The 13,196-nt window shown below is 38.1% G+C and overlaps 1 protein-coding gene across 1 annotated transcript in view; it reads right to left on the bottom strand.

Annotated features, from left to right (window-relative positions):
- Nucleotides 1–2,675: 2,675 nt before the first annotated feature.
- The window catches only part of ipo11 (importin 11), a 122,376-nt gene continuing 111,855 nt past the window's right edge, over nucleotides 2,676–13,196 (bottom strand). The window contains exon 30 of the mRNA XM_044196091.1: nucleotides 2,676–4,849. Coding sequence (XP_044052026.1) covers nucleotides 4,685–4,849 — 165 coding nt within the window. The 3' untranslated portion in view covers nucleotides 2,676–4,684. The remainder of the gene's footprint in view (nucleotides 4,850–13,196) is intronic.

The following is a 13,196-nucleotide window of genomic DNA, read 5'->3' as shown; positions in this document are numbered from 1 at the left end:
CACTGTCACTATGGACTAAAGTTTAGTCTGTAGAGATATCACCAGTATTTGGGTACTAGTCAACTGCATTGACTCAACAGGATTGTTACATTAGTATACTGTATATACAATAAAAATATGGCAAGCTACTTTGATTCATATAACATCACATTCATCAATACAGCATACGCATTTGGAGAGAAAAGAATCAAGAACTCATTACTTGAAAACTGCTGTTCCTGTTTCCTTCACACACTGAAATTTTGAATGGTGGTGTGATGGATAGGAACATCTCAGGTTTCAGACAAAAAGTATTAAAGGGATTGTTCGATAGGCTTACAATTATTTGCTTTATTTCCAAGAGTTAGATGAGTTGATTGATACCATTCTCAAATCTCATGCGATAACTATAAATCAGCCAGTTAGCTTAGCACAAAGGCTGGAAGCATGCAGAAACAGATAGCCTGGCTCTGTCCAAAGGTAACAATATCCGCCTGCCAGCACCTCTAAAGTTCACTAATTAATACACTGTATCTCGACTGTTTAATCCTTACAAAAACAAAGTGTAAAAACAACACCTTTGGTTTTCCCTGTCTTTATGCTAAGCTAAGCAGCTTTTTTTTTTTGGCTATAGCTTCATATTTATTGTACAGACATGAGAGATCTAACTTTTGACAACAAAGTGAATATCTGTGTATCCCAAAATGTCGAACTACTGTTTAAATGTGTGCTAAAATATTTTTGACAGCTATTTGGAAATTTTTGATTTCTTGTATATTAAATGCCAAAATAGTGTAGTGTAAACATTACAACATAGTGTACTTCTTTATTTCACTACTACTCCTTATAGCTCTCTTTTTGTAGAGCAACTCCACACCAAGGGTGGTTGAAAGGTTGAGGGGAAGAACTTGGAAGTGTAACAGTTCCATTTAAAGCTTTTATTTTGTTATTGATATTTTACATTGCTTTCCACATGCAGAAAATGTTTAAAATACTTAGTCAAAATGAATAATTACCCAAAGATTTAGAGGGAGAAACATGCTGCTGTAATGATAATCTTTGAAGTGGGAAACTAATCCAATGAAGAATGCAAGTTATAGATTAAAGCTAATCGTCCTGCTCTCCCCTGGCATTCCACAGGATAACACAAAGCCTCACCAACAGTCTACCTGTGGCTCTTATCTGTCTCTAAAGGACTACACTGGTAGTAAGTGTAATAGGAGTGAGGATGAAAGCACGGAAGAGGAAAATGAATGGCCAAGTCCCTTGGATTAATGGTGCTGCAGAGGAAGAAAAGGCAGGGCGGGAAGTGAAGATGGGTGTAGAATCCTTAATCGTCTCTTTGCACTCTATAAACCACTCAAGTGACCAGTTGCCAGAAGTACATTTATTCTCGAGCACTTAAGACAAATGGGTCGATGCTGGCAACTGTTGCATTTTGTTTTCTTGTCCTGGAGTCTGTAGCCAAACTTAAGGGAGACGTTGTCAGTCTGTAGAAAAATGCACTAGATTTATTCGCTTTGTAGAGCCTGTAGTTACTGAGCAGCACTGCTGGTACAAGAGCTACATATGCAACCATTTAAAAAGTCTCCCACTTGTTTATTACTGCAACATTTGCTGACTGCTGCAGCATTTACATAATTCCCTGAGAGCAATACAGAGAATGGAATATTGCTTTTTTGATCTGTCAGAGGTCATAATAAAGGGTCATCTTTTGTTGAATAATACATTGATTTCTACTGTGTAATGTTCAAGAGTTACTTATGGTATTAGTAAGAGAAAGTTCCACGGCTTTAGGGATGGCAATTTTCGTTGGTCGGTCCACCACTTTGGTCTCGACTGCCATGAAATTTTGTACCAACATTCATGGTCCACATCCTAATGACTGATCCCCTGACTTTTCCTCTACCGCCACCATGAGGTTGAAATTTATGATTTAAACAGAAATGTCTCAACAACTGTTGGATAAACTGTCATGACATTTGGTACACACATTCATGCCCCCCCGGGATGAACTGTAATCACTTTGGTTATCACCTCAACTTTTCATCTAGTAAAAATGACATTACCATCAGCCTCAGCTGTGCATTATACATGCATTATGAGCATGTTTGCAGTGCTTGCAGACATTAGCTTTTTGCTCAAAGCACCATTGTGCCAAAGTACAGCCTTACAGAGCTGCTAGCATGGCTGTGGACTAGTGTTGTTTCCCCATTCCTAGTCAATTCATTTCCCTCCCTTTCTCTGGGTACTCCCATGCCATTTTCCAATTAGTGCAATTACTTCTCTGTGGCTATCTCCCTATTATCTAATCAACTGTTTTCCTCTTTTTCCAAGGTCACTCCCAAACTGGTCATAGCTTGCATGTCAAGTATACCGCGTTCATACCCGACAGTATATGCTTGCCATGAAATTGCTTTTTCAGTGCACTGAGACACTCCCCCTCCCCCTTTCCACTACTATCAACATTTAGGTCCTCAGTGGTGCAGTATCCAGGGTAACAGTTTGTCTTCAAGTCCATCAGTCAGTTATTAAACTTGATGTTAGTGCCAGTGCCATGTTGGTCTGATCTGCTTGAAATAAACACACTCCAAAGAATCGGACAGCAGATAATATACAGTATCAAGCACCCAATATGATTGGTGTTTTCATTTACATGCTTCTTAAAATCAGTAACGGAAATACACACACTAATATTTTGGCTGATTACTGCATTTTATTGAAGGCTTTGAAAAAAGCAACAAGGATTATTTTCCATCAAAACATAACCAAACTTATAACCCAAAACATCTCTCTACTGTGTGTTGTGTTCTAAACTTCATAATTACCATCATTAACAGAATACGAGTACAGAAATCCTCTACTGTTAAACTAGTTAAGAAATGAACATAATTGTAAGAAAGGTCTTTTGAGTTTCAAGGATAGGTAAGGCTGAAAGCATAAGGCCGTAATTCTGACCGCTACTCAACTCTATCACAGTGTCAAAGGAGCTAGTGTCAGGATTATCTCCGTCCCAGGGAGGTTGACCAACCTAATGAGAGCAAATAAAACCATATTAATCCATAAATTCCAGAATAGATTATAAAGGCAGGGTGACCCCAGAGTAAATCTCGTTTTTTCTCTATGTTTCAAATTACAAACAAGATATATTTCTAGACCGTTTTGGATTCTGTGTGAAACAGATCCACATGCCAATTGTATAAATGTTTTCAGTTAATGATTATAGAACTTCAGTGCCAATATTCAGTCATTTATTATTTTTCTTTATATTATAGGTTTGACAAATAATTCCAAATAATCAATTCTTCTGAGAGAACTTAAAGGAAAAACTGGTTCTTCTGTCAAATCAAATATATCAAAGCTTCATCTCTACCACTAAAAAACCATTAACGACTGTCCAAATCATAAAAACTGAAAAAGCTGCAGGGCAGCTACACGCAACACGATGTATTTTGACTCAGAAAGTCACAGTGGCTCACAATGTCACTTCTTTAAAAGCCACTTCAGTCAAAATTCATCAAATTCTTTCAAATGAAATAATAAAGACACAACCTAATGGCATGTTACTTTTTTTGTTGTCAGTCAGTATTTTGTACAAGTTAGCACTGAGACATGAAATACAGCAACAATTCAAGATGAGGGTCTTAATGCAACTAAAGCCTAATTTGCACAATCCTGCCACACTGCTCTAAGGCCTTCTACCACTCTGTTAAAGTCCAATGATGTGAGAAGATGTACCATTGAGAAAAAGATGAAAACATGTTAAACAGTTTTTGGTTATTAAAGTGCTCCGATACACCATCAATTAGCAGCAGTGTATATATATATATATATATATATATATATATATATATATATATATATATATATATATATGAAAATGTGGTTCAGCACTCTTACAAATCAACAAAACCCATTTTAACCCATTTTACAATCAAGAAAAATTCCCTCTAACCCAACTCAAAAAGAAAGAAAAACACCTTCGAGTTCTCTCAGTAGTTACTTCAATTTGACCTCTGGTTATGACAAAATTATCTTTTTTGAAAATGGAAGAGAAATTAACACAAAGTAAAAAACTAAAAAGCAAAATATTGTCATGCAGAACATCATACTTTACATACTTACAAAATTACATTTCTTTTTTTCTCTTTTTAAGAATAGATTCTGTAAACACTGCTTTAGGTCCTTTAGGTACGATTTATCAATATTTCAGCTACAGTCTGTACTTTTTTTTCCTGTAGAAAATAGTCCGAGGCTTCCGCTCTGGCACCTTCAGGTGTTTTTTCCTATATACTCCTCAACTACCCATTCCACTTTAAAACCACAGAAAGAGAAGAAACTTCAAGAATTGTGTGGAAGCTCTAGTGTTGTGATGTTTTTATGTGGGTGTTTTGAAAATGTGAAGGTACTTTTACATTTTTAAGTACCCACATAGACCCCATCTTGATAAAAACAAAAAAAAAGGATGTAAAGGAATCCAGATAATAGAGAACAGGACAAAGGGTGTGACAGCTGAAGACAGTCGACAAGGCTAGGTCTGAATATAGATAAGGCATAGCATGGGTAGAGGTTGGGAAGGTTTGGATTAGGAGTCCACACGTCGGGCAGATTGTTAGCCTTTCCAGTACATTTTCAAAAGTGAGGGGAAAAGGGTAGCATTGGGCAAAGATGTTTGTGTAAGGTAGCGAAATATTGTAGACGTGATTCAGAGGCCTTGGAGGAACTCCTGGAGCTGCCTGACAAGCTCCGTGTCCACCGTCTCCATCAGGACCCCGAAGCCTTGGTCCCCCATCAGGGCCTGCTGCGCCTTCAGCTTCTCATAGACAAACTGCTGGAGAGAAACGCTGTGCACCGGGTCCTCCAGGGCCAACTGTGGTAGGACAAAGAAAATGGAGATTGGAAAAATTACAGTTAGGATGGCGCCTGAGGTCAGCTTTTTGGAAGAAAGACCATGGGTTACAAAGATATTAAACCAACCGACTAACTGTAAATGAGCTGCTCATATTGTGTCAAGCACTGTGACTACTACTTCACAAACTATTCAACCAAAGTGAAATTTCCAGTCACTGGTGGTATTGTACACTGAATTCCAAATGAAATAATTTAAAATGTTTTCTTGAGATTTTTTTTTTTTTTAATAAATAAAAGCTACAAATTACATTTATTTTTCAGTTTTCTTCTCCTCTCCTGAGCAAATACAGGGAGGTTGAACATTTTGGCAGCAATTAGAGGTTTGATTCTTCTTGGATATGTCTGCACTGTTGTAGCAAATCTGGATTTGGGGGGAACATTTTGTAAAGGGATTCAAGTCTGGTTTTGGGGCGGTGAGTACGGGCTTTCACATTATTGTTCTGTAGGTATTCCAAGTTTGATTTTGTAGGTGATAATAACTTAGCTGTGCTCTCTCTAACATGCTTCATAGTCTGGTCCAGCTTCTCCCAAACCTAGCACTTTGCATTACAGCTGAAGAGTTCTCGTTTCAGCGGATGATAGAATCTTTTGCCTTATGCAATCAGTCTTTCATGCATTTTTTGCAAACTTTGGTCTGCTGTCAAATAGAGTTTTTTTGGTTAAACAGTGGCCTCCTTCTAGCTGATCTAACTATTCCATGGTCCAGCTATGCACTGCACTGACTGGCTTTATTCCAGTAATATCTTGCATTTAATACTGACATGACGGTGAGTAGATACTGACAAATGTGGTGAACTACTTCTTCAACTTCCTGGACGATTAAGGACCATCCAGTAGAGAAGGTGTAATGATAAATGAAAACTACACTGATTTTAAAACTAATCTTTGGTTGCTGTGCTGGTACGAAAGCACTACTTCATGGGCTCTCAATGTACAAAGTCTTAAGATGTATACTATATTCTTGTGTGACTTCTGTCTTACAGTCTGAAACCACAACTACACATTGCATTTCCATTATGAAGGGTAATATAAACTGCAGATTAAGAGATAAACCCAAACCCAATTCACAGTATATGACAAGAACAAACACATAAAGCCAAGTCCATATAGAGGCGCTCTGAGCAAAAAATACTATTGTCTGTACCATTCAGTTAATTTTTAAAAAGTACCTAATATAATTCATATAATTGGACTGCTTAATGAAAAGGTAAATCAACAAATAATTCTTAATGTTATCAATTTCTGCTCAGGTTGGCAATATAATGTACTGGCAAAAATAGCTGAAAAGGACATTCACTTGTATCACCCTCACATTGTTTTAGAATCACTTTTGACAAAAAGAAAAAGAAACTCAGACATGTTTCCATTTCCGACTTTGATGTATACATCTAACACATAGCATGTGCAACCACTGCCATTCATCTTACGCAGAAGACAGCACAGGAAAAATAATCCTTGACAATACTGTAGAAAAGCAAGCAAAAGTTGGATGGTAGACTAGAGCCGACACATTTCTGTGAGAAAACACACATTCATTTATTTTCTGTGGAGTGACGCAAAGGTAGAGGCAGAGGCAAACACAACAGCACGGAAAAGTTTGTTTGCAAATAAATCAGAGGGGTATCCATGTACAATCAAAACTTTCCTGTGAACAGTATGGCCAACTTTTAAAAAAAATTGTTGTGTTACAAAGTAAATTAAAAAACTTAATTATATGATTTTTTAAATTTATTTTTTTAAAGAATGTAAAGAGCACTTTCTGTATTATGAAAGTGTTCTTTGAATTTAAATCAGTCATGCACCCTTAAATCACCAAGTGATCAATTCTGGCTCTCCCACTTAAGTTGGCTTTGATTTTCTCCACAAATTAATTATTGTTATTATGTGATGTTGCTTGACCCTCCTCCTCCAACCTTTTGAAAGCAGGTCAGTGTACTGAACTACACAAACACAAGCTCGCTCAGTGACCAAATCTCCTTTATAATCTATTATGCACAAACTTGACATTTGGGCATGCTTGTGTACTCCTGCCCGTGCAGTCCGCTCGAAGAGCCGCACAAACCCCACAGAAAAAAAATTTGGGTCCTTTGAGAAGCAGAATATTGTAATGACAACTCTTTGTCTCTAGCAAATCACTGGAAAGAATACTTGTCATGGTAATTAGTTCTTTGTCATTACAGTGCAATCAAACTAGTGAAGAGTGGCTTAATGGAAAAGCTGTCATCTAACCTGCATAATTACCTTCAGCACAAGGACCTGCTGGATGAGTGTGTGTCTGTTTAGGACTGTATACTCTATTGCCTTGTGTGTATGTCTGTCTGAGAACTATGGCACAGACTACTCTAATGTATGTGTGTATGGAGCGAAATATCAAGGTCTTGTATCTTTCTGACTGGGAAAAATATTAATGATACAGATGTGCATAAATCCCAATACATTTCAGATATTAGTTATGGTTTAATGGGGAAACAGGCAATTACAAGTCTATAGGTACAGTCTGTAATGTCTCAGCAACAATGTGTCCAATTTATGGGGACTGCACACGTCATAGTTTTATCAAGTACTAAAACAAAGTGATAAAAAAGTGTGTGCATGCCTGTCACATCTAAAAGTGTTTGCAGAAGTTGTGTAAATTGAAAAGGTCAATTCAAGATAAAGATGCAACAGATGAAGAGACAGTTACATTGAGAGAAACAGCAGAATGTAAACAGGCAGAATGTTTTAGATAACTAACAACAGAGTGCTGAGATAAAGAGCAACATGCTGAGGACACCTGCTGTGCCGGGACTCTGCGTACAAAACAGCACTGATACAAACCAATCTGAAGAGTGGAAGCAACCAATAAGAACAATATGCATGATCTACTGTCATCACTGGTGGAAAAGCAGAGGCTGAGATGAGAAAAGAGGAGAAAGAACAAAGGAGGCACAAGGCCAGAAGAGGTGAGGATGTGATTGCTATGCAGAGAAGGTGAAAAAGAAAGGAAATAAAGTGGCAACAAGGAAACACAAATGCAACAAGAGAAAGGAGTATTGACGTGCAAGAAAAGAGGTTACCAGGAACTGGCATGAGGACGTTGTAGTGGAGAACACCATAAAGAAAGTGAGTGACGAAAACAAGATGACGTGGGACGCAGAGTGGGCAATAACAGCTGTACCTCATTGTTCAGGACAGAGTGGAGGAGGAAAGAGAGGAGTGGGCAACATGAGAGGAGGCAGAGAAAGATGAAGAGAGACAGATGAAATGACAGCCTGTGAAAGCCCTCATCTCTAATGCAATCCCTGGACTACTGCTGCCCTTTTCCAAAGCAAACAAAGTAAAGAGTCCCATGCCATTACTGTAAAAACATCAGTGTTGTTCAAAATCGGCCTGTGCCAGGGATTTTACACATCTCCCACTTCAAAACACACATTTAGTGCACCCGCAAGTGTGCCAACAACCCAGACATGTTGATTGCTCTAAGCTCTCTGAATGACAGGCCCACACAAAGGCAAAAACATATGTATTAAAAACCAGCTACACATCGCTACTGATGCATTAGGAAATCTTGGATTAACCAACAGTTAACAACACATTCACTGATTATCAATTTACAGAATGTATTTTTAACCTTCTGACCTCTCAAACCTGTTCTTTTACTTTTATTACTCTCTCTTTACTACACCATTCCTCTCACATTTTCTCACCACAATAGGCTGCTCTATTCAGTGGAAAAGCACGTTTGTAGCAGAGGACATTAAAGGAAGCTAAGTCAGGCAGGCAATTGCTAACTGGAGTTAATGATGCAACAATGTGTACTTTTCCAGCCTTTATCTCATACCCCATGGTGCATCATGTCTAACTGCAAACACACAAATACAGTAATATATATGTGTGTGTGTGTGTGTGAGTGTTTGTGTATGAGAGAGAGAAGACATACTTCAGTGTGGTGTAATGAGCTGTGGGGCTGTATGATGTACTGAAGTGTAAACTAAGAACTGTATTGTGTATGGGAATGCTGACAGTGCGAGGTTCAGAGGATTACACTGCAAGCAGATGTTAATTTCATCAGCTAATTTATGACACATGATCTACAGGCCTCGCCAGCCAGCCGCCCTCGGCAACGCTGACTAGACTTGCAAGCTGCTCTCAAGTGGTCAAATTTGACTCAAAGCGTCGTTTGGTCTAGACAAGTGATTCTCAACACATGGTTTAATGGCTTCGTGCTTATGTAAGACAATAAATCCAAGTGCTGCTTGAAAATGCAAAGATGCATTTTTTTTTCTTCAGTTGCTCAGTTGGACAGAGTTTGTTCCAGTCTGGGTCAGTTGGTGTTGACAGTCAGGAGATAAAATCATAGTGTGTGTGTGTGTGTGTGTGTGTGTTGAAGGACTCTAAACATTTGCCTTCTCATCCAGTCGCTTCCTGTCATTCACATTACAATTATTTTAAACATGTTTGATATCAACAACAGGAATGTGGATGCCGACATCACATGAGTGAGTGGGAGAAACAATAATAAAACCAAAAGTGACTGTAAACAGTGCACAACTGGCAAACTACTGCTATGTGCTATGAGTCAGAGTAGCTGTTATTTTAGGATCCACTGAAGAGCAGACCCACAGTTCACCTGAAGTTCTGCCCTCTGCCCTCATCTCTCCATCCACTATCTCATCCAAATTATGCAATCCCTCCACCCCCGTATCTTTTTTGATTTCAACACGTATTGTGGAAATTAGCAAGGCAAGCTCTTTTTGTTTTGGAAAAAGGAACATGCAAGAATTTATCTTCTTGCAGTATTTCAGCAATTGCCTAGAGGCACAGCTGTAATCATAGCCTTCCTGTCCCTCAGTCGGTTTTCTTTATATTTACTGAGACATTGTGTATGTGCACCTTTCTGACTGTCGAGACAAAAAAATCTGTGCAAGTTGGTGGAAATTTGTTCTTCTTCAGTTCTATCCCCAGCTTTGGTTCAAGGCCAAATGGTATGTTCTTCATCACTTGATTTATATATATTTGGTCTGATGTTACTACTTACAAAATTTACAAAAATGCTCCACACATATGAATTGCTAATCAATTGAGGTCAATGATGTTTCAAAAGGACCAGAACGGTGCTGTCCAGGATTTCTATTTATGTGGGTCTCACTTACACACAAATCAGTTAATCAATAGCCTAATTGAATGACACTGTGACCTATAAAACTTGCTGCTGTCACAAGTGGATACCATGGTTACCATGGTGTCTGCAAAGTCATTTCTGCAGTGTTACTGGACACAGAAAAGATACTGGGTCGGGGTGGGCTTTTCTCTGATGAGGTGGATCTTATTAATTAACTCTCTCGGAGAGCTGATATAAGGTTAATGTGGTGCATACTATGGTGTTCACACATACAATTGCAGCATCTTTACTGTAAACTGAATATATCTCTGTTTGGAATCTTCTTTTCTAGGTTGAAAGGAAGGTAAATGCATAAAATTATATTTATTTTATTTGTTTTGTGTATTGGCATTTGCAAAGGCATGAGACCAGTAAACATTCTAAATAAAAGTGGCATAAAAGGTTAAGATTTCCTTCACATTTAACATATGGGGTTGATACATATTCTACATTTCTAGGAATTGACTATAAATCAAAACAGTATTAAATAAAAAAAATTGAGGCAGCATTTAATAAGGTAGCACTAAGAAAGAACTGGTCACCTTGGTCAGTCAGAAAACATTAAAAGCATTAATCAACAACTTCTGGAAATACACTTATAATCTCTTGTTTTCTCTAAGTCACTTTTCTGCATCCTGTACTGACGCACCCATCTAAATAGGCTGTATGGCAGTCTTATGCTCAGGAGAAGATGGAAAAAGAGACAAAAACCGATAATGTGTGCTTACACATCATATCAGAATACAAATGTTTCAGGATGAAGGTGATTTTATATATCTGTTATTTAATGGGAGTTAATCATCTGAAACATGTTCAGTTCAGTTCATTTGAGGCATGTTGTCCACAAGAGAAGTAACAGTTTTACATTTATAAGTTTGGCTTGTCAGGAAGATGAAACGGAAGAGTAATCAGGGAGTGTGGATGTGTGAGGAAAAGATAAAGGCAATAGAAAGATAGGGGGAGGAGTAGAGGTGCGATGAACAAAGAGAGTGTGCCCTATAGAGAAATGTAGCTACAACAACATACTAAGTGGAGTGAACACAAGGGAGAGAAAACAGAACCAAATTATGAACTGAGGGACAAAAGCAGTCTGCATGAAGATAAGGAGCACAGCCAGCCTGATGGTGCACAAACCAAATACTCCTGTCAAGGCAAAAATGCAGGGGAAGGAAAGATGAGCATGGTGGAGGCTTAAGGAAGAAGACAAGGCATCTGCACATTTTCTTACAAAATTAATTACTTTTAAGACCTTTTTAATACCTCTAAAAAGGAAAAAATACCATCACCGTGGCAAATGAAATCATCAAACTAGACTACAGTATACACTGTTATTGAGTTTTATTGAATTATCGAAAATAAAACTGTATGGCGGTAGTCTGATGAATGGTAGCTGAAGGCTTTGCCAGAGCGGCAGTGGTGGTATTCAGATCATTTACTGAAGTAAAAGTACTAATACCACACTGAAAATACTCCACTACAAGTAAAAGTCCTGCATTCAAAACCTTACTTAAGTTAAAGTATGTTAGTATTATCAGCTAAATGTACTAAAAGTATCAAAATAAAAGTACTCATTGTGCAGTAAAATAGTCCCTGTCAGTGTTTACCTATTATATCTGATGTTTCTGGATTAATGTTAATGCATGTGTATGTTGCATTTTACTGCTGTAGATGTTTAAGGTTGAGCAATTTTACCTTCATTTACTGTTGGGTAGTTTAATCTACAGCAATGCATCATATTCTATAAAAATCATATGTTTGTAGCGTCGCTGTCCTGTGAGAACCACGTATCTCAAACAACTTTTCATGAGCTCAGAAAAACAGCCCTGTTTTCAGCTCTGTGACGATGCATTTTCCAGCTAATCCAAGCGGTAGGGGGTTTAAATAGTTTATTTAGCTTAAGAAGTAGGAGAATTTTCTCAACCCATACATGAACACTTCATCCTTCAGTTTATCACAAACGTTCACAATCACCAAATTTTGGAGATCCATGTTTTTCTGAGGACAGGATGGGTATGAAAAGTCATCTGAAAAGTTACTAGTATCCAAACCTGTCAAATGTAGTGGAGTAAAAAGTCTAATATTTGTCTCTGAGATGTAATGGAGTAGAAAGTAGAAAGCGGCATGAAAAGAAAAGATTCAAGTAAAGTACAAGTACCTTGAATTTGTACTCAAGTAAAACACTTAAGTAAATGTACTACAAATCATCTCTAGTACGTCACATTACAGCCTACTACCAGCAGCAGCATATAACTCGATGGGCTAGCATAGCGCTTGTACTTTTGAGATTCTGTGCTTACCATTGTTCCAAGTTTGAATGTTTTGCGACAAAGTTCACATCGCGCCTTGTACAAATCGCTGGAACTTCTTATTAAATTTTCATTTACCCATGGCTGAGCCTGCATTGCTTGCTTCCAGCGTCGCGTTCTTGGTGTTTCTTTTCCGCGCTGCAGCCCCCAAATCAGAAGCTGGATAAACATGTTCTTCTAGGTTAAAATGCAGATCACAGCCTGTACACAAGGCATACTACTGCAACCTACCAAGCGGAGTGCACGCTACCTATTTAACGTACAAACCGTACAAACAGATGATCATTGTTGCGAGATATAAAATACCAGTAAAATAAAACATAAAACCTGAAGAAAAAAAAATAGAAATGCTCATTCATTCTGCCCCAGATTAAATTTAATGCCTTCCCACTTACAATTCCAGACATTTTTAGACCTTGAATATGAAAAACTAAATTTAAGACGTTTTAAGACTTTTTAAGGATCCACGGGGACACAGGAAGAGAAATGGAGTGATGATAAGAGGAAAGGATAGAGAGAGTGTGACATGCCCCCTGCTGCAGCTCACTGATAAAGAAGCACTAGTCTTCATGCCTCGGAGAGCGTAGAAGATAAATGAGAGACACAATGAAAAGAAGAGAAAGACAGATGAGATGTGAAGAAAGTGAAAGGGGTTTGGTAGTTGCCTAGTGAGCAGACAGCAGAAAGAAAAAAGCAGAGAAGACAGAACAGAGAAGAAGGCGAGATATGCTAAGAAGAAAACTAGAATTACCGCCATTGGGTTGTATGCCTCTGCCAACCAGTCAAGTTGAAGTTTACATCCATATCTGTCCAGACTCATATGTAGTGCATACTTGGAAGAAATTGAATAAAAGGTATAA

The sequence above is a fragment of the Siniperca chuatsi genome, linkage group LG5 (genome assembly GCF_020085105.1).
Source record: "Siniperca chuatsi isolate FFG_IHB_CAS linkage group LG5, ASM2008510v1, whole genome shotgun sequence".
In the NCBI taxonomy this organism is placed as follows: Eukaryota; Metazoa; Chordata; class Actinopteri; order Centrarchiformes; family Sinipercidae; genus Siniperca; species Siniperca chuatsi.
The sequence above is the reverse complement of the archived record's forward strand: the minus strand, read 5'-3'. Positions and strand labels throughout refer to the sequence as shown.